Genomic DNA, 22,018 nt, shown 5'->3' on the forward strand with positions numbered 1-22,018 from the left:
ATCACGATGGTGGATGAAATGTTGGGGACCAGAGATGCCATGAAACAAAGCACTCACGTGCTCACGTTTGAATTCTATTCAGAATTCTGATTCAAAAATATCTCCAAGACCTGCCACCTGGCAGCCAGCTACAACTGTCATGCAGCAGCAGCAGTGTGGGCGGCACTCTGTTCCAAACCTCTTTTCTGGTCTCTTCTAATAGGCAGAGTATGGTCAATGTCCACCAGGACTCAAGTGCTGCATGGGAGCCTCTGCCTGCTCAGGCACAGTTTCCGTTGCAAAGCAGTATCCATTGGGTGTCCCTTACCAGATGCTTGGGGAAGAACTGTTTGATATTTCAATATGTTTAGATTTTGAAATATTTGCATAATAAAATGAGAAGCCTGGAGGATGGGAGCAGAGATTGAATGGACAACCAACGCTGCTTCCACACACATCTTACAGATGTAGAGTAGAAGGAACTTCACACGTTCATTTTAGCCCTCTGTTTTTCACTGTGACCCATCACATGAGACTGACTGTGGAGTTTCCATTCACGGGGTTACGTTAGCATTCAGAAAGTTTCAGATTTCAGAGTTTAGGCTTTCAGACTAGTAACACTCAAACCTTTACTTAATTAAAACAAATATTGCAGGGGCCAGAGAGACAGCAAGTGGGTAAAGGTGCTTGCTGACAAGCCTGACCAGCAGAATTTGTGCCATGACCCACATGGAGAGAAGTGACGTGACGCTTGCAAGTTGTCCTCTGACCTCTACACGTGCGCTGTGGTAAGCATCACCCCCCCCCACACACACACACACACATACACACAGACACAGACACACACACACACACACACACACACACACAGACAGACACAGACACAGACACAGACACAGACACAGACATACATAAAATAAAATGAGTTTGAAGGGGAACTTTACAGGTCATTTTAACCCAATTCCTCATTACATGGTTGGGGACAGGGCTGGGAAACAGGAGGTCAAGGGCACAAATGGCACCATCTGCTACTGGCATGGCAGGGCCCAGACTACAAAGCTGTCTGGCTGTACCACACAGAACCACCTTTACCTCCGCTGTTACGTTAGCATAATTTAACACACGGATGCCAACATTTGTGTTTCAGCAAATGGAAACAAAACGCAGCTCTTTTTCGGTACCCATGGGGGTCCCTGCTACAAAACGGCATTCTGTTTTGTACATAACCAAGGCACATCTGCCCACACTTTAAATCACTTCTCAATTACTTTTGATTCCTAATACAATGTAAATGCTATGCAAATTATGTTATAAGCTATTATTTAGAAACTAACAACGAAAAGGAATCTATAGATGTTCAGCATAGATTTAACTTTTTTCAAGTATTTGTGGGAAGTGGACAGTGTGTGTGTGTGTGTGTGTGTGTGTGTGTGTGTGTGTGTGTGTGTGTGTGTGTGTGGCTGTGGAGGTCGGAGTTCAACCTTGGGTGTTGTTCCTCGACAGCTATCTCCCTTGTTTTTGTGTTAAGACAGGGTCTTACTGGGACCTGAGGCTCACCGATTAGGCTAGATTGGCAGGCACTGAGTCCTAGAGATCCCCCTGTCTCTACTTTCCCGGTGCTGGGATTACAGGCACTCACAACCATGGCCAGCTCTTGACATGGGTCCTAGGGATCGAACTCAGATCCTCATGCTCACAAGGCAAGCACTTTGCCAGCTGAGCTCTCCCCCAGCCCCTCCCACATTCTGCTCTGTGGGTCTCTGAATTCACGGCCACGGAAGCTGCGGAAAGAGGGGGCCAACTCCGACTGCCTTCCTCTTCTTTCATTTTGGAAAAAGGGCTCTCCGGAAGTGCTTTGGAAGCCTTGTTCCACTAATGGTACCGTTCCCTAGGCCTTCCAAAGAAGCCAGCGACACGGAGACAGATGGGGAGAACTCTTGAGAAGTCCTTGTGAGTCAGGCACTTTGGTGGGGTGATTAGAAGTATCCACCCCAAAGCCCGACATCTCTCAGTTGGCAATTCCAAATGGAGCCAGCAGACACAGGTATTAGGGAGTCAGCATTCGGGAAGGGGGTTTAGTAATGAACCTGAGTCATGGAAACATAGGAAGCAAGTGAAGAGAAACCATGATTAACTTCCCATGTACGATCTGGGTCTCAGGGAGACTGCTTGCAGGCACGCAGGAGGAAACAGTATTAGGGATGAGCTGACAAACTGTTAGTAATCTGATGGGGACTAGGGTATAAAGGGGCTGGGGGAGTCCCGGCTGTGCTATTTAACCAAGAAGCTTCTGATGCTCCAGGTTAGTTGGAAGAGACTCCAGCGGCCACTCAATTTGTCCTGGCGCTAGTGAGTAGCCAGACATGGTGAATATTTATGTGGTGAAATGCGGCCCCTTGTGGTCTGATTCAGGAAGGGGAAAAAAAAAAAAACAACTATATATATATATATATTCTGCCTAAATGATACTAACCTACTGTACAGGGAAGAGGTGAAGTAGACGGAAACACAAGTTCACATGGTGAATTGCAGGAAAGGCCTGGAGTCTGGGTTTCTGAAACCGCTGCCATGGAGATGTCCACTCTGAGCAGCTCCAGGACTCTGAGGGAAATCCCTGCCACATGGGATGCCCCAGCACAGCTCCACTTGGGCTCTTCACTCTGGGAATTGCATGCCCCAGGATGGCATTCCCATTAGGCTCCTGTCCTCCAAGAAGGCAAGCTTGTGGAGGTGGTATAATTCCTTGTCAATACTGAGACCCTGGGACCACTTCATCCTGCAAACCTGAGACCCCTGCTTTGAGATCATCCTTCTCAGGGAGAAGGGCATCCGTGTGGGGTCGCAGAGGCCATCCCCTAACGTGGGGCGACATTTCAGGTTGGCATGTGTCTGTGCCGTGTGGGTTCTACATGAACAAAGCTATGGCTGGGTCTCCTGGCCCTGGGTGCAGTAGGACACTCTCTGGCCTCTTGAGGTTTGCACATCTGCAAATCACTTATGATGCCTGTCTGCCGGGCTTCTCACTCACACATGGCACACAGTGAGCACCCACAGTGATCAGAGGCCTGTTTCAAACAGTCATATTTTTACCTCTAATTCTAAGAATTCATTGTATTCTGTTAGTAAAAAATAATTTTTAATACCAAGTATTTTTAACTTGTGTGGGAGGGGAGAGATGGAAGACACAACAGCAGAATGATCACAGGTGGGTAATTACACATGTAAATGAGCTGAGTTTGGTAATTCTCCCGAATTCCTATTTACCATGAACATCTTATGCTGGGGTCCTACACTACCACTTCATTTGGGGGTGTTTCTTCTTATTCTTATATGTTAATCCTAAAATATTACGGGGAATTTAGACAACCATTTTTCTAGGCTTAGCTTTTACAGATAGTGCCATTATCCTTGTAACTGATTAACAAGTAGACAGGATAAAACTGTTCTTTTCGCTTAAAAAAAAAAATCATTATTAATTGTCTCCATTCAGTGTTCAGGGTCCGACACTCTGGGTTCTCAGGTCACCGGTGTTGGGGACATCTTAAGTCTTGAAGGACTACTTCCCCCAAGTCTAGAATACAGTATCACAAGGTAGTGAAGCCAGTGATTTAGTGATTGAGAAATAATGACCACAGCTGAGCGATCTGCAGTTCACTAGGAGGATGTTGCAGGACCTCAAAAAGGACAAGCAAGAACTACAGAGAAGTGAGTGTGAGACACAGCATGCCTATGAGCAAAAGCTCAGCCCACCAGACGCTAAGCAGCACAGGGCCAAATCAACAGGACGGGGCTGCCAAGGCGCTTAGTGGGTAAGGACACTTACCTCCAAGCCTCACGACCCAATCCTACACAGCAGGAAGAACGAACCGACTCCTGGAAAGCTGTCCTCTGACACACACACACACACACACACACACACACACACACACACACACACACCTGTAATCCCAGAACGGGGAGGCAGAGGCGAAGGGTCTCTGGGGCTCACTGCCAGCTAGTCTTGACAAGTTATCAAACTCCAGGTTTAGAGACTCCGTCTCAAAAAATAAGGTAGAGATAGAAGACGCCTGACACCAACCTCCAGCCTCCACACATACATGAACACATACATGCAGAAGCACACACATACACAGAGGGAAAAGGTGCCACTACAAAGACTGAGTACCCCACACGTGTGGTAAGATGAAGTGTGAATTACTGTCCACCCACTGTTCAGCAGTGACGGCAAGTGCTTCTGCTGCCTGTTTACACACGGACACTGACCAATTTCTCACTCAGGGAGATAAAAAGGATGTCTAAGGCAGCAACTATATAAGATTCCAGGTCATTTGTCTTCAAGTATGTTGCTTTTTCTGTGGAAGAAATGAGGAATGTGGCTATAATCCTTTGATTGTGAGACACTTTCACTTTTTACTAACAAATGAGATGTTAAGCATGGTCTTTTAAGGTGAACAAGATGGAGCAGGGCTGAAATAGACTCGGTGCTAGGAAACCAGCTCGGAAGGAAGAGGGAAACCCTGGCTGGTTTTTAGTACTTGACTTCTCTCATGGAATACCCACAACCCCTCTCTGCCCAACTTCAAGCTACCAGTGGTTTACCCAGCAGCTCAGGTAGCTCTGAACATCTCAAAGCCACCTCCTGCGCACCACAGGGGCTTGCGTGCCCATCTTCCATTTGAGGCGTGTATTCAATTGTCAAGTACAACCACTAACGGAGTCCATATATTATGTCACAGTGTGGATCTGAAATGCCCCGGAAAGGTCACTAGGGGCACATGCTTAGTTCCACTGACTATGACTCTAACTTTCTCAGAATGCATTAGGAACAACTGCTCAGAAACTGAGTGAATGAGCCCTACTGGGTGCTGTGACAAGCCTCATCTGTACCTAGGAAGGGGTCTGGGCCAAGCAGATCACAGTGCATGCTCTTTGAGTATGTGGATTTCAGGGCCCAGAATTTTTTCTCTTTTTTCTTTTTTTTGGAGCTGAGGATCGAACCCAGGGCCTTGTACCTGCTAGGCAAGCACTCTACCACTGAGCTAAATCCCCAACCTCCCCCCCAGAATTTTTTTTAGCACTTAAATATCAATTTAGTTTGTAAACAAACAAATGAAACTTCAAGCATTTTAAAAATCTTTATTCTCTTTCTTATTATAAAAATAATAATGTTCATTATAAAAGTTTTACATTATAGAAAATCGAAATCTAACATATTCCACTAGAATCTTACCCCAGAAGTTACTCTTTGGTAAGCATCTTTAAGCATGATCTAGTGCACAGCAGGGTGGGATCTCATTGCACACAGGTGGCATTTTAAGCATGATCTAGTGAACAGCAGGATGGGATCTCACTGCACACAGGTGGCATTTTAAGCATGATCTAGTGAACAGCAGGGTGGGATCTCACTGCACACAGATGGCATTTTAAGCATGATCTAGTGAACAGCAGGATGGGATCTCACTGCACACAGGTGGCATTTTAAGCATGATCTAGTGAACAGCAGGGTGGGATCTCACTGCACACAGATGGCATTTTAAGCATGATCTAGTGTACAGCAGGATGGGATCTCACTGCACACAGGTGGCATTTTAAGCATGATCTAGTGAACAGCAGGATGGGATCTCACTGCACACAGGTGGCATTTTAAGCATGATCTAGTGAACAGCAGGATGGGATCTCACTGCACACAGGTGGTATTTTAAGCATGATCAGGTGAACAGCAGGATGGGATCTCACTGCACACAGGTGGCATTTTAAGCATGAAGATCCAACAGCAGGATGGGATCTCACTGCACAGAGATGGTAGTTTATTCTTGCACATATTTCCAAGTCATTCTAGCACGTGGACTGACCAGTTTTTCCAGATGCTTAAGCACTAATCTTCAAAGACTACATCACAAAGTAGATGAGAAAAACAATTAAGATTTCCTTACTACTCACTCTTTAATAGTTAAGTATTAAGTGACAAAGTTTTTTAAAAATAGAAAAATGCACACATACAATGAACTTTAAAAAAAAAAAAGACAGAAAAATCACCCCGTTTTTAAATAAAATAAAAACTCACAAAATCTCGTTCCAGCATGTATCATAAACTGGCTTTAAAATTCACATACGAAAACAGTTACTTCTTTCCCTAAAATACACAGAAAGAGTCTGACCACCCATTAGGAACAGGGTGGGGCAGGTGGGGTAGGAGCAGCTCAGCTGCAGCAGCCAGCAAAGGACAGTTTTGATTCAACCTCCCACAGCTTCGTCTGCAAGGCCTTCAGGACGTCTTCCATCTACCGGATTGAAAGGCATGAAGAAACCCAAGTGTGAGTGTAATTAATTGCTCAGTTTAATGGTTAAAATGAGTCATGCCACTGTGAATGTTATGCATGGCAGAGATGAAGATATTCGGCCTAACAAAACTCTTTAGACGAGTGAGTCTCCGTGAATGAGACATACTCATAATCTTACTAGCTTTAGTCACAACCTGACCCACAATCTACAGCTACACAGGAATTTGCCATCCTGTCAGTCTCAAGAAACATGAGTGCTCAGCAATGAGCCGAATAGCAGGCAAGCCAATCCGCTAAAAGCCACAGGATGGTTTAGCAGGCAAAGGTACCTGGTGCTGAGCCTGACCACCCTGGTTCAACCCTGAGACCTGACTGGGGATCCGACACCCTCTTCCAGCCTCCACAGGCATCAAGCACACCCATGGTGCACATGCATACATGCAGGCAAAGCACACAGACACATACAAATATTTTTAAGCTGGGCAGTGATGGCGCACGACTTTAATCCCAGCACTCGGGAGGCAGAGCCAGGCAGATCTCTGTGAGTTTGAGGCCAGCCTAGTCTACAGAGGGAGATCTAGGACAGCCTCCAAAGCTACACAGAGAAACCCTGTCTCAAAAAAACCAAAAAAATAAATAAATTTATATATATTTAATATATATTTAATATATATTTAAATATTGCTTTGCTCAAGGCTACATTTCTGGTTTAGAATGAGCACTGTTTTGAGCTGAGCATGGAATGTGTTCGCTGTTCCCTTGACACACCTTCAGCTCACAGCTCAACTCCCTAATAGATGATGAGCACTTTCTCACTGTTAAAGTGCTAAAAGCAAAACAGAAGACATCACAAGGTCGTGTGGAGGGGTCATCTGGTCACTGCAGGAAACTGTTCAAACAAAGGCAAAAATTTAGAGTCAAATTACCTGCTTTATAGACTTCTCTATTTCAACTCTGCTTTCCAGATTGAAAAGCTCCTTGTCTTCCGACACGATTTGCTTTTCGGAGGACCCTAAAGTGTAACTGAGATGTAGTACAATACAGAGTTACAGTCTGGAAAGGAACAAGCATCAACTCTGCAGCCTGACACTGCCAGCTCCAAGGCAATTCCTCTATCCCCAAGTAACTGAAGACAGCCGCTCCCTGTTGGTGGAGACCTTCTGAGGAAGCCGTACCATATAATCTTATCCCTCCCTAACGGCTTTGTCCGGCTAGCCCTATGCATCCAGCTTCCGTTATAAATATTTCACTGTTGGAATAAGCCGCCGCCGCCTCCTCCTCCTCCCCCTCCTCCTCCTCCTTGGTGGCGGTCAGGTGGCAAAGTGCCACCACAGTTCAAGGCTAAGGGCAAGCAGAGCAACCATGAGAAACCAAAGCTCACTTTATGGACTTTCCAGAAGCATAGGGATTTTCAAGTTGGACTTCTAATAAGTAGTAATTTGTGGAACCAACTCTTGATTATCAACCTCAGGGTTAGAGAGATAGTTGTAGGTAGTTACGAGCACTCGCTGCTCCTATAGGAGCTGAGTTCGGTTCCCAGGATCCTATGGCAGCTCACAACCCTCCAGTTCTAGAGGATTCGATGACCTCTTCTGGCCTCTTCTGGCTTCCAGGGAACCGGGCTTGCATACATACATACATATGTGGCACACATACATACGTTTAGGCAAACCACCCATAAACACACCATAGAAATAACTAAGTCTGAAAAAATGAGATTTAGACAGCCTCGACAGTGTCCTCCAGCTTGTGTTCCCCACAGCTCTCTAGGGCCGTGGAGGGTCACTATTTTAAAGAGTACTGAAAAGGTACTTTTAAAGAGCAGCAGCCTGGGCCACGAGAAAAGGAAGTCTGGTGCCAGCTCGCACAGAACTCAACGTGAGGAAGGACAGGCAGTTTCTTCCCTTCTCTAAGTCCTTTATCCATGTAGCAACTCCAATCATCTGTCAAATATCAAGCCTTCCGGAGCTGCTGAGACGGCGCAGCAGGTAAGAGCACTGGCTCTTCTCCCTGAGGACCTGGGTTCGATTCCCAGCTCCCACATGGCAGCTCATAGCTGTCTGCAGCCTTAGTTTCAGGGGACCTGACACACTCACAAGGACACATATGCAGGCAAAACAGTAATGCTCAAAATAAAATAAATAATAATCCTTTTATTTTATATAAAATGAAAGAAAAGAAAAAAAGAAGAGAACTAGGAAAAATCCTCCTGTAAAAAAGAAGACATGAAAAGACTGGTGGCATTTCAGTCATTTTCTGAACTGTAACTACATGTCACATGGGCAAAGACCTCTACAGTGAACCCAGACTCCTCAGCATGGAAACCCTGCCCCGAAAAGGTACCATGACCCTAAATTTAACTTTTAAGGAGAAAACTAACTTCAATATTGTTACTGGACAAAATACTCCATCCCTTTCTTTTGCATAGATGGTTTCACTTTGAAACGTTTTGGTGGTCCTAGCACTTGGAAGATTGAGGCAGGAGGATCACCGAGTTCAAGGCTAGCCAGGGACACCACCACCCTCAATCTTAAAAGTCTGAGAGGAATAAAGGGAACTGGGGATTCCTCTCTGTTTTCTGACTGAGATGTAATGTGACTGTCTTTCCCACTGACTGACTGGACCCTCCAAGTCTGAGTCCAGATAAACCATTCCTTTTTAAATGGAAATGAAAAGCACATGCCTTTACTTCTAGCACCCGGGAGGCAGAGGCAGGAGGATCTCTATGAGTTCAAGGCCAGGCTGGTCTACACCACAAGGCCTACATAATGAGACCCTGTCTCAAAAAACCTAAAACAAAACAAAACAAAAAAAAAATCAAACAAACAAAAAAGAGGGTTGTTCCAACCTTACTGGATTAAAATTTCTATCTTCCATTTTATAATTATTATTGTTTTGTTGTTCAAGACAGAGTTTCTCTTTGGAGCCTGTCCTGGAACTCACTCTGTAGACCAGGCTGGCCTTGAACTCACAGAGATCCACCTGCCTCTGCTCCCCAAGTGCTGGGATGTAATGCACGGGCCACCACCGCACAGCTTTATCATTATTACTTTTAAGGAGAGAGTTTGCTGGGAAACCGAGGTGCCTTAAACTCCTGACCACCCTCCCCACCTCAGCCTCTGGAGTGCTGAGGTTATGGTGCATCACCACACTTGGCTTGAAAGGACCTCCCTTTCATACGCATGCACACCCTCAGTTCTTTCTCTCACGACTTTTCAAGTGATCAAAGCTGTGGATGGCTGACAGCTTCTAGAGAAGGGAGTCAGTTTTCTCTAAGGGTGAAGCCCTGGTAGATGGACCGTGATCCGTGGACAGCCACACACACGGAGGACAGAAGCCACACAAATTGGACTTGACAGGTTAAAAAAAGAGGCCTGAAGTTTTGGAGGGAAGAAGTGGGAAGATGGAGCTGGGAAAAGTTAGAGTGAGGAGAGTGAATATGATAAACACATTGCATGAAATTCTCAAAGCATTACTAAACATTTTTTAATTAAAAAACTATCTGAAATTAGGGGCCTGTAGCACCTAATTCACATTCTTTCCTAATGTTTTTTTTAGAAATCCTGCAGAATACAAATATTTCCTTGCACTTTTGAAAAATACAGAAAACAAAAACAAAAAACCAGACAATTCTTTATTATAGTAAATAACTAAATTTACATTTCTAGTCTTCTAAAATACCAAAGGGACTCCTTTCTTAACCAATTTTGAAATGCCAATTCCTCATGACATTCTTTTTGGGAGTCAGAGGGCATTCTGAGAGTCTCATGGATCCCAAGGCAAGCTCTCTATGATCCTCCTGCCTCCACCTGCCAAGTGCAGAGATGATGGTGTACACCACCGTGCTAGCTCTGAACCAAGCGTTTGTACATACTGCACTCTACCCACTGAGCTACCCACATCCCCGGCCCTTCTTCCTCATTATCTAAGGCAGAAGTTCTCAGCCTGTGGGTCCCAACCCCTTTTGGGAGTCGAATGACCCTTTCTCAGGGGTTGCATATCAGATATTTACATTATGATTCATAACAGGAGCAAAACTACAGCGATGAAGTAGCAACAAAGTAATGTCGTGGTTGGGGTCACAACGCGAGGCACTGTATTAAAGAGTCCCAGCATTAGGAAGACTGAGAACCACTGCCTGAGAGGTTAATAATGGGGATAGGAAAAGTGTGGACAGTGAGAACATCTTGCTAGGCATACTCATATCCATGATCCCAGCATCTGGGAAGCAGAAGTAGGGGATCCTGACTTTGAAGTCAGCTAAGAGTACGTACTAAAACTGGTGGTGGTACACACCTGTAATCCCAGCACTCGGGAGGCAGAGGCAGGCGGATCTCTTTGTCAGCCTGGTTTACAGAGTTCCAGGACAGCCAAGGCTACATGGAGAAACCTTGTCTCGGGAAAAACAAAAACAAAAAATTAAAATTGAAATTAAAAAAAAAATTAAAAATAAACAAAAAACTCAATCGATTTTTATTTAAAAAAAAAAAAGTCTCACATTTTCTCCTATAATTGAGTGTCTGACTTTCCCAATACTAAATAAAATAGACACAACGTATGTATCGGGGTGGGAGTAACTCACTGGCTTTACTGTCAGAAACTTCTACTCTAAAATATATTTGGACCCAACAGTGTTGATTTAGTAGCTGTCCTCGTACCACTTTCTGCAACCCTAACAGTGGGAAATGAGGCAGCCACTTGGCTATCAAACCTACCTTTCAATGGCCTCGACGCTGAGGCAGAACAAGTCCCTCTTGTAGTCTAGGTTCTTGGGAGTGCATCTGTACACATAGCCAAGGTGGAGGGAGCAGCCTGCACAATACAGAGTCTCAAGAATGCTGCAATACAGAAATGGCACTACTTAGGGAGAATGTACGAATTCATAGGATAAAATCCACAAGCTGAGGGCTGGCAAGACGGCTCAGCAGGTAAAGGTGCTTGCTGCCAAGCATGACAACCTGACTCGATCCCAGGACCCATATGGTGAAAGGAGAGTTGTCCCTGACCTCCATAGACAGAGACGGACGGACGGACGGACAGACAGACACACATGATTTAAAGAATAAAAATGAATTAAATGCCATAGGCCCTGAGTTGCCTCAGGTGAAAAGGAGCTATTCTGACCACTTCGTGTTATTGTTTTCCTTTTTTGTTTTGGGGGGACAGGGTCTCACTATGCAGCCCACCCCAACTTCAAACTTTCGGCAGTTCACAAACCTACACACAATTTAAAAATAATAAAATAAAATCTTTTTTTTTTTAAAGAACTATAAAAACAGCTTAGGGGCAGGAGAGATGGTCCAATGGTTAAGGGCACTTGTTGCTTTTCCAGAGAATCAGGTTTAGTTCCCAGCACCCACATGGCAGTTCATAATCAACCATAACTCTAGTTCCAGGGGACTTGATGCCCTCTTCTGACTTTTGTGGACACCAGGCATACTTGTGGCGCACAGAGATACATGCAGGTAAAATACATACACACATAAAATAAAACAATAAATCTTTAAAAAAAAAAAAAAAAAAGCAAACAAAAACATCTTAGTAGATTCCAAGTAGAAAACCCCACCTACACTACCAACAGTGAAGAGGCAAATCTATATTAATATATATAAAGGAGGCTACAACACATTGTCAATACTGTAATCAAGAAAAAATAATTAGAAAGACCTGAGATTTTAACTCCTAGGATATACTGATAATAAATGGATACTCTGAATTTTCAAAATCAGTCACAACACCTGCAAGAGCTCACGCGAACCCCCTCACATCTCGGTACCATTTGAATGTGGTCTGTCTTCCCAAGCTCGTGAAGAAACTCCGGTGAGACAGTACATGGCCCTCAGCACTGGGGTCTCTTGAGGGGACTAAGGCTGGACAAGTCATCAGGACAGAGCCCCAATGGCTTTATAAGAGGGAGGGAGACCAGAAGAGACACACACCCACCCAAGGTTCCATGTTGACACAGTACACTCTGCACCACCTGGGGCTGTCATCAAGAAGGCTACCACTGAACGTGGCCCTTAGACAATGTACCCCGGAACTGTAGTCACAGCAAACCTCCTTCCTTCATAATGTAGCATGGTCAGGTTCTTCATCACAACCCAACTGACCCAGACCTGGAATAATCTTGGGGAAGAGCAGGAGCGTGTGGCCACCATCAGACCATCACTGAGAAGCACTACCAGAAACCATAAATGACTTTCAGCAAGGAACCGGCTCAATCCTAAAATCCTCAACGAGGGATGGATCAGAAAAGCAGGGGAGCCCACCCCTGGGCTCCTGCTGACCACTTGAATGGCTAGCTTGACACTCAGTAGAAAGGACACCCTAAAGCAATCCAGTATTTCACAAGGCCTGGTGAGACCCAGGACAACTGAAGGCAATACAGATGACGGGGTCAGGAGACACAAGTAAAGATGAGTAACTTCAGCTCACTGTGTGAGAAAGACGGTTCCCTTCTCAACTCTCAACCAGTTCTGATTGCTAAAGAACAGTCAGCTCCATGTCACACTGCTGTCAACAAGGCTGCACACTGCTCAGCACCCCGAGAACAGACCACAGGCTTAGCAAGACAAGCAACCACTGTGTGATCTACTGTTTGCTCCACTGCAGCCAGAGCTACCTTCAAGCTGATTTCAGGAAAACATACTAAGCACAAACCAGTGGACCTGGGACACAGCCACGACATAATGGAGGAGGTTACATCAGAAGCAGAGAGAACAGAACACTGCAGAGCAGTAAGGCCACCACCAACACCCTGGATGGCCGCAGCCTGGTGAGAGGCTAACTCCCAGGCTTGTTTTCTTCAGCCACAAAATGAGACGTGATCTGAAGTTGAGATTTCCAGGAGACAGCCGCTGAGATGGCTCAATGGTTAGAGCACTGGCCACTCTTGCAGGGGACCAGGTTCACTCCCAGCACCCACACAGCAGCTCACACCTGTCCACTATTCCGAATTCCAGGGGATCCGATGCCCTCTTTTGACCTCTGTGGGCATCAGGCACACACATGATGAACATACGTACATACGTGTAAAGACTCATATACACAAAATAATAAATAAATCTAAAAAACAAAGGTGAGATTTCTAAATTGTAACCATCCACCTGCTAGCAACATAATCTGACACGCCTACATATATCTTTACCAATACCAATGAAATTTCCCTTGAGTTTCTTACCACTGCACTATACTTTACTTGAACAGGATAGTCTAGCATTATTAAAGCTCTAATGTCAGTAACCACCTCTGCTTCTCTGGGCACTACCTAAAGTTAATGTCTACACCTCAGCAAGACACGGTTCCTATTTGGGGCAGCAGTTACAAACGGGCAGCGGTGGGGGGGGGATGGGGGGACGGGACGGACTACACGGACACAGCACTTGCAGCCACTAGATGGCAACCATGACGAGGGAGGTGGCTGTCCTTCAGCCCCAGCAGTGGCCACAGGGAACCTAGGACTGCTGTGCTGTGGTTGGGACTGCTTGTTTAGGGCCACAATCACCTGTCTGTGTCCCCAGTCAGCTGTGGACCTGGATTCTGGATCAGTACTTCCTGTCTGTGCCAGGACAGGGAAGAGGTAGGCAGCACTTGGGGAGGGCACCCCACACTTGGAGATTCTGAGGTGGATGTGTTCTACATTTACTTCCCATCTTCTTCAGTACCAAACCCAAAGCCCTAAAATCGGTGCCAGCGACCCCTTCAGAAACTTAGAAACTTCCACTTTCCTATCTAAAGAGGCTCTCACCACTGAATAATGAGTTTTTACTTCTTTTATATGTGTTCAATGACCTCGAAAAGTTACATCTCAAGCAATCTCACAGAATAGTAGAAGACTTCCTTAAAAACATTTTCTATGATGCAATATTCACATCAACACCTTACTTACCAGCCATCTTCGCCTTTGCACTTGGACAGCTTCTGTTCTTTATCCACAGACACATTAGAGGAAACACCTGGGAAGAGAGCAGCAACCATTTATCATGTGCTTTATTATAATACACCTGAAGACAGACAACTTTAACTCAACTTTAACTTCTATTTTAGGAATCAGGGGGATAGGGAAAAAGAGGAGCCCACAGACATGGTTCAAGACCAAAAGTGCAGGGGCCTTCTGGGAAAAGAAGGTGGAGTAAGAATTACTTCACATCCTTCTCTGAAAACTAACAGTATTAATAAAGCGAACAAAATTACCCACGAACATCAACGACAGAGCTTGGACTGTGATAATCACAAGCTACAAAGAACAACTACCAGGTAGAGAGAAATCGGGGTCAAGACCAAGGAAGATGGTCATCCCTGTACCTCCAGGTCCAACAGAGCTCCTCTAAAAGTAATGGAGCAGGTCCCCATACATCTTGAGCTTGGACACATCACAGTTGGACCAGAGAAGCAGTGTAAAACATTCCCAGAGGAAAATGAAGAAGCAACTTCTCCATTTCACCCTCTTCCTCAGTCGCCTTAGTAAACTCCATGCCCACATAGTCAGTTGCTCCGATTAGAAGCGGGCACTTATTCCATGAGTTTATTTTGGTTTTTACAGCTCTGGGTATCATGCCAAGCAAGCTCTGCCTCACAAACCTTCCTCGGGCCCTGAAACCTCAGCACCACCTCTTGCCTGGACAACGGCGACTGTAGCTACAGTAGTGTTAGCCTTCCCTCCTTGCTTGTTCCAGAAGAGTCGACTGTCACTCCTCTGCCCGGTGTTCACTCGTCGGGGAGATTCTCCAAGTCCCTCCATTTCCTGGCCCCTTTCTAAAGCTTGTCTACACCTAGGCAACACAAGCCCGGGTCCCTTCCTGGGGGCAGGGAGGTGGGGGAGCAGGACCCAAGTTAGTATCTACGTATGAAGATAACAAAAAGGAATTTTCCAGCACCCAAACTTGACATTTCCGTGGGAATTGGAAAGGCACCGGTGATAATTATACAAGCAATGGGGAAGTCACACATTTTAAAATTTTTTACTAATTTATTTTTGAGTGTTTTGCCTGCATGCGTGTATGTGCATCGAGTATGTATGTGCATGTGTGGTGTCATCAGATCCCCTGTAACCGGAGTTACCAACAGTTGTAAACCAGCCCGTCAGTGCTGAGAACTGAACCCTGGTCCTTTGCAAGTGCTCTGGGGTTGAGAAATGAGTTTACAAATATACTAAGAAAGTTGCCATGGGAGGCAGAGCCAGGCAGATCTCTGTGAGTTGGAAGCCAGCCTGGTCTACAGAGCTTGATCAAGGACAGGCACCAAAACTACACGGAGAAACCCTGTCTCGAAAAACAAAAACACCACCACCAACAACAACAACAAAAATTCCCATCCCAATTTTAGGCTATCCAAATTAATGGTGGCAATGCTGGGTGGATCGCCCAGCAAAGACATCGCCTACTCATTGGCCATACAGCCTTCATGCACTCACTTAATCGTCCCCGTAATCGCACGTATTAGCCCTCACTTTGGCACAAGCTGTTGGGACAGCTTGCCCAAGGACACTTAGCTAAGTCGATGGCGGCCCACAAGTCCCCTCAAAGCAGCTGGATGGTCTTAACACTTGGAACTGTAAGGGCCATCGGCTAACAGAGCCCACCAGATCTGAAAAACCTCGACACGCCCCTGAAGGAAGCACCTAGCTAAGACGCGCGGTCGTTCGTGACGCTGCTCAACCGCGGCTCAGCCCTGCAGGGGATGGCCCCTCCTCCCCTTCCCCCGCCCCCAGCCACGGGAACTCAGGAACCCTCCAGCCCGCGGCCCGAACTCACTGCGCAAGAGGATGCAGTTGCTGTCCTGGCTGGCCACCCAGGTGAGCGAGTCGCCCAGCGGCCGGCGACAGCGCGAGCACAGGAACACGAGCGGGTTCTCCGCGGCCGCCGCCGCCGCCGCCGCCGCCGCCGCCGCCTTCTCCTCGCACCGCTCGGGCTCCGCCTCCGACGCGTCCGCGCTCGACATGCTCGCCCACTCCTGAAGCAGCCGGTGGCGGCTAGAGTCTTCCGAGAGCCGCTTCTCCAGCAGCGAGGAGTCGCTCCCCTTGCCCTGGCGGTTACATACACGAGAAGTAGAGGAGCTACCCAGCGGGCAAGAAGCCGCCATGAGACAAATCTGCCGCGCCCCAGAGCCCCACGGGAAAAACACAGCTGGGCATGCGCGAGGACCGAGAGGCGGGGCGCCGCCCGAGGGGCGGGGCCGGAGGACCCGACAGCACCTAATGCGCATGCTCGTCGTCCTGCCGGCGCTCACTGCGCCCACTGCGCCTGCGTTCTCACGCCTACCTTGGCTGGAAGTGTTGGCGGGATACCTGCGTGCACCCTCCGCCACCATTGAGGAAGTTGAGGGTCTCAAATGAGCAACCGTTGGCACGAGTGGACACGCCCGTGCTGGGTTAGCAGAGCACGGCGGTGGTGGCGCACGCCTTTAATCCCAGCACTCGGGAGGCAGAGGCAGGCAGATCTCTGTGAGTTCAAGGCCAGCCTGGTCTACCGAGCGAGATTCAGGACAGGCATTAAAACTACACGGAAAAACCCTGTTTGTTTGGGAAAACCAAAAAAAACAAAACAAAACTCAGGCCTAGTGGAGGCTGGGGCCAGGGGAAGTCTAGCCATGGTGTTGCTGTGGTCCTCCAAGGACCAAGCATTGGAGTATGTGTGAGGATACCATGCCTGAATTAATTAGCTTCCAAGTAAAAGATTCTCCAATTCTCCACCCAGCGAATTGTCTTTTTTCCTACTGCTTTTGTAGAGTGCGCCTGGCCTACCCGATCTGTGTTTTGTGAGTAATGCAACCCACATAAGTTGTGGGAGTTGGGTAGTATCTTTGGAATTCAGTGGGCAATTGTTCGCCTCAGCCGTCGGGATCCTATGATCAGTACTTATATCCCAGTTCAGTGATCCTTCCTTCTCAGCGAATACATCTTGTTGGAAGAAAATACAGCTCTCACCTCAAAGTGACTTAAGGGAGGGTTTATTATGGAGCCAAGTATGAGTGGCCATGGCCCAAGAACACAGATCCCATGTTCCAATGTGGCATCAGTTACATGAGGTTTTAATTGTGTGTGAGGGGTCACAGGAAAGAAACCATCAAAACGGCCCATTTGACGATTAAAGAGAAAGGTTTTTATTGTAGGTAAGAAAGAGGAACTGTCAAGGCATCTGGGAGAGTTCCAAGCAGAGAGAGAAAGCAGCAGACTGGACATGGCCAGGGCTATCTACAAGAAGGAGGAATAGCAGGAGAGAATAGTAGAGCTGGTGGAGATTGGGGGTGAGAACGGGACCTCGCCATTGTATAGAGAAGGAATCGGTATCTGGGAGAAGGGAAGCCTGTAAGCTAGAACAGGCCTAGGAATTTGGGGTAGAGGAGGAGGTGAGAAGGGCCAGAATCCTAGAGTTGGGGGTTTGAAGTGTATGGCAGGTACTCATGAACAGGCTCTGTAGGAACCTGGAGGTCAGCATGGGCTTTGATATGCAACCATGGGCATATGTCAATGGAGAGCTGTATGTCCCTTCTGCCAGAGAGGCAGGGGAATGACTCCTTTGGAACCTGTTTCATACGTTCCTGAGGAATGCTGACTTTTATTTAACTGCCAGAAATTCTTCTGTGGTCCGTCTGGCTTAAGGTGGACCAAGACTGTCATTTCTGGATATATGCATTTCCTGAGACTTAACATTAAGGGAACAGAACAAAGGATTGCATAAATCAACAAACTTTTCAAATACACTGTAAGTTGTATCAGGAAGGTGGGTTACAGAAAAGCAATGGGAACCCTCTTCTATGGACCTCCAATGCTATCTGGCATTGCTGTTCTTAGCATTTGGGTTTAGAAGCTAGGGATCTATTTGTATAGATGTAGCATGAATTGTTAGAAGGTCTTGTAAATAAAAACAAACCCAGGGCCTGGTATTGGGGTGAATTCTGGAAGATCGGAGAAGCAGAGCAAGCCACAGCTTCCTCATCTCAATTCCTCAGCTGATCCTGTTTCCTCAGACTGGATGCCTCTCAGCTGAACTGCTGCTCAAAAGCCTCAAAGCGTAACCAGCACTAGTTCCTGGTCATCACACCTTATATACCTTCCTGCTTTCTGCCATCACTTCCTGGGATTAAAGGCCTGAGTCACCATGCCTGGCTGTTTCCAGTGTGGCCTTGAACTCAGAGATCCAGGCGGATCTCTGCCTCTGGAATGCTAGGATTAACGGCATGTGTGGCCTCCATATCTAGTGGCTGTTCTGTTCTCTGACCCCAGATAAGTTTATTAGGGTGCACAATATTTTGGGGAACACAGTACAACCACAATATATCAAAGTCTTTACCTCATACGGGGCGGGCAGTAAATGACCATAGAAGGGGACTAAAGGTAATCCAAATGATTGGGCTCTGAACTTAACAGCATTTCAGCCTCTGCAGTCATTGATGTTCTGATCCCTCAATTGAGAGCCTTTGTGGTCTCTGCCTCTTTCCAGGAATTTTCATTCAGAGTTCCAATGCCCCTGGTGGAGGCAGGAAAAGCAGTCATTGCAAACACTCTGGAACTCCTGCTTTGCTGAACTTGGCAGGGTGGGAGAGGAAGGGAAAGAGCTTGGAGTCAGAAGAAAATTCAAGAAGAAATGAATGGATGAGGCCTTGGCCATTTTGCTGGAAGAATTGTGGATTGATTTTTATTTACATTTATTTAAGGGGGACCTGCAGATGTTGGAAGGCAGAGGACAACTTGGAGTCAGTTCTTTTCTTCCTGGAGTTTAAACTCAGGCTTTGCTGCCAAGCACCTTTAACCTCTGAGTCATCTCTCCACCCTGAACTAGAGATTCTCAGAAGTGCACTGGAAGCCAAGGGAAATGAGAAATTAATAGCTGCTGATTACAACCACAGACTGATTTTAATTGCATGCACTTCCTAACATTTGCACACCAGAATGACAATAAGATGTGATTGCAGGTCCCCAGAGGCGGTGGCTGACTTCTTTAGTAGGCAGGCTTGATTGCGGTCGTATTCAAAGACCATTTAGATGCGGGGTGGGGGGGGGGGGGGGGGGGGGGGTGTCCCAAAGGCTGCCTTCCCTGACCAGCTGGTACCAGGAGAAGGGCACACTCTGCGCTCAGCCCCCAAGGACCCTCTTTCACCATAAGAGCCCTTCTTAGAGGATACGGGATACAACCCACTACAGGTTAAGCTGGGAGCAGGGAGGTGGTGATATTTATATCTGTGTTCCAGACAGAACTCAGGAATATGTCTCACCTTCTTAAAAGCCTCAGAGGCAGGACGTTCTTTAAATAGGTTTCTTCTCTCTTCTATGTGGTGAGTAGAATCCACAACTTCCCAGCCCTCAACCGATCCTTGGTTCTTGTGAATGTTAAAAACAAGTAGGGAGAGCATGTGGTTTGCAGCAAAACCATACTACAGTGGCACTGAGAAACCCACATGTCTTAATTGATGCATCTCATTCTAACGATGAAAAGGCTGAGGTCTATGGGGTTCATGAGTAACTGTACAGATGACCGGCAGAGATTTGTGAGAGCCTGGACTGTTAAATATTAAGCACACCCTTCCCCTTCCCCCACAGAAACACTTAGAGAAGTACAGCGTCACCATCCATATCTTGTTACAATTTTAACCGGAAAGAAACAATGCTAACGGTCAAGGTCGTGGAGGCATTTGTCAATATCAGTGTGTCATTGTTATCTCAGAGTATCTTTGTGGGAATATTAGTTTTCTCTAATGCCAAAAGGTGGGAGGAAATGTTTAATTTGTTTTTCCCCCTGGTTCTGTTTTAAATCTAGATTATTGTCACACCAGTAAGTTCACCATAATAGTTAGTAATCCATTAGACGGAAGTAAAAATTTCAAACTAATCTAATTAAATTATGCTCAATTGGAAATGAAGGAAGGAGAGCACGAGGGTGGAAAGGTAAATATATATAATTCCTCAGTCTAAAATACCTGCACAAAGACATGAAATCCTCCCCTACACTCCACCTGACCTGTATTCACCGCATACACTGCCATGAGCAGTAAGGTGTCTATCTCTTTTATCTACACCAGTCGCTGGCACTTCCTTGCCTTCCCCTCTCCTTCCTAACTTGACCTCTGAAGGAGACCGGGAAGTCATTTTGTTGGACATCCTTGAGTTAGCTTTTCCCAATGTCTTAGTCGGAGTTACTGGGGTCATGTGTTTAACAAGAGCACCACAGAGGTCATGGGCCCCTCATGCACACGGTAAGGGACAAACACAGTCATCACTGTTGGTCAGTGATTTGAAATGTAGCACCTGGAGGTTTCTTGTGATTGTTTTTCTCTGTCTAAACAGTGTTGTTTTATATTGTTATTCAGATTAGTAATTAACAATTTGGAGATTCTTGTTAAATTAGGCAAATATTGTTTCTCCTCAAACTTTCACCTACAAATTTGACATCCATCTTTACATGCCTGCTAGAGTCTTGCCCTCTGATAGTTGTGCTGTGTTTCTTCCCATCCTGTAATTATGTTAGGATGAACTAGCCATTGGGTAACTTGTTTATTTAGTCAATCAGTTATCAGTATGGGCTCACCTGTAGCTATCTTTTCTATGGTATGCTGTGGGCAGGGTTTTTTTGTGGGGACCATCAGTCAGCTCTGTCCCACCAGCTGGCTTCCCAAATAACCACACAGAGACTTATTATTAATTATAAATGCTTGGCCAATAGCTTGGGCTTGTTACTAACTATCACTTATGTCTTAAATGAACCCATATGTCTTATCTACATTCCACCATGTGGTAGGACAGTTTTCAGCATGGCATATTCATCTTGCTTCTCTCCGTGTCTCCTAGCGACCGTGACTCTGCCTTTCTTCTTCCTCACACTCTCTTTTTGTCCATAAGTCCTGCCTAAATTTTTCCTGCCTAGCTATTGGCCAGTCAGCTTCCCCCCCGCCCCCACCCAAGAGCTGAGGACTGAACCCAGGGCCTTGTGCTTGCTAGGCAAGCGCTCTATCACTTAGCTAAATCCCCAACCCCTAGTCAGCTCTTTATTAACCAGTGAGAGTAATATGTATTTACAGTATACAAAAACATTGTTCCACAGCAGTATGCCCTCTAATACTACCACTACAGATTTTTATACTTTTCATTTTTATACATTTTCACATTCTTAAATTTTTATGTTATATTTATTTTAATTATTTTAATAATGGTTGATTTAAGGGCCTTGTCTGCTAATTCCAGTATCTGGGTCATCTCAGAATTGGCTTCATTTGCCTTCATTTTCTCTAGATGGAATGCCTTGCTTTTTCTGAGTCTTTTTGGAGGTAGAGTGATCTTTAAGGTACAGTGATCTTCCCGCTGTATGTGATGGCTAGCTTTATATTTTAGTTTTCCACAACCTAGAGTCGCCTTGGGGTTCCTTAGATCAGGCTGTGGGCATGTCTGTGGAGCATTGTTTTGGTTGCCTTACCTGAAGTGGGGATAGAAGACCCACTCTGAATGTAGGCAACACCACTTCAGGGGCTGGGCCCTGGACCATGTAAGAGTGAAGAAAGGCAGCTGAGCAAAACCAAGCAGGCAGCATTTGTACATCCGCTGCTCTCCACTCTCAGGTGTGATGTCACAAGGCTGCTTTGTGACCCTGCTGCTGTCTTGACTCCCGATCAAGGACAGAGTGAATCCTGGAGCTATAAACTGGAGAAGCCTTTCCTCCCCCAAGTAGTCAGGGTGGTTGTCACAGCGACAGAAAGTAAACTAGACCACTGTCATAGAAGGTGACACACGGAGACTAGAGTCTGCTGCCTCCTCTGAACTGTGGGTTTTT

At 46.2% G+C, this 22,018-nt stretch overlaps 1 protein-coding gene across 1 annotated transcript; it reads right to left on the reverse strand.

Annotated features, from left to right (window-relative positions):
- Positions 1 to 6,009: 6,009 nt before the first annotated feature.
- On the reverse strand, positions 6,010 to 16,347 carry Mis18a (MIS18 kinetochore protein A). The gene is made up of 5 exons (XM_036203942.1): positions 16,013 to 16,347; positions 14,149 to 14,215; positions 10,976 to 11,098; positions 7,187 to 7,283; positions 6,010 to 6,260 (listed from the first exon to the last, which is right to left on the reverse strand). The coding sequence occupies exons 1-5, from the start codon at positions 16,338 to 16,340 to the stop codon at positions 6,180 to 6,182; spliced, it is 696 nt and encodes a 231-aa protein (XP_036059835.1). The 5' UTR covers positions 16,341 to 16,347; the 3' UTR covers positions 6,010 to 6,179.
- Positions 16,348 to 22,018: the final 5,671 nt, after the last annotated feature.

Source organism: Onychomys torridus, chromosome 12, assembly GCF_903995425.1.
Source record: "Onychomys torridus chromosome 12, mOncTor1.1, whole genome shotgun sequence".
Taxonomy (NCBI): domain Eukaryota; kingdom Metazoa; phylum Chordata; class Mammalia; order Rodentia; family Cricetidae; genus Onychomys; species Onychomys torridus.

Coding starts and splice junctions, on each gene's coding strand:
- Mis18a (XM_036203942.1), bottom strand. CDS start 16,340: ATGGCGGCTTCTTGCCCGCTGGGTAGCTCCTCTACTTCTCGTGTATGT. Junction 11,099..14,148: donor TGCAAAGGCGAAGATGGCTG/GTAAGTAAGGTG, acceptor TCTGTATTGCAG/CATTCTTGAGACTCTGTATT. Junction 7,284..10,975: donor AGCGTCGAGGCCATTGAAAG/GTAGGTTTGATA, acceptor ACTACATCTCAG/TTACACTTTAGGGTCCTCCG.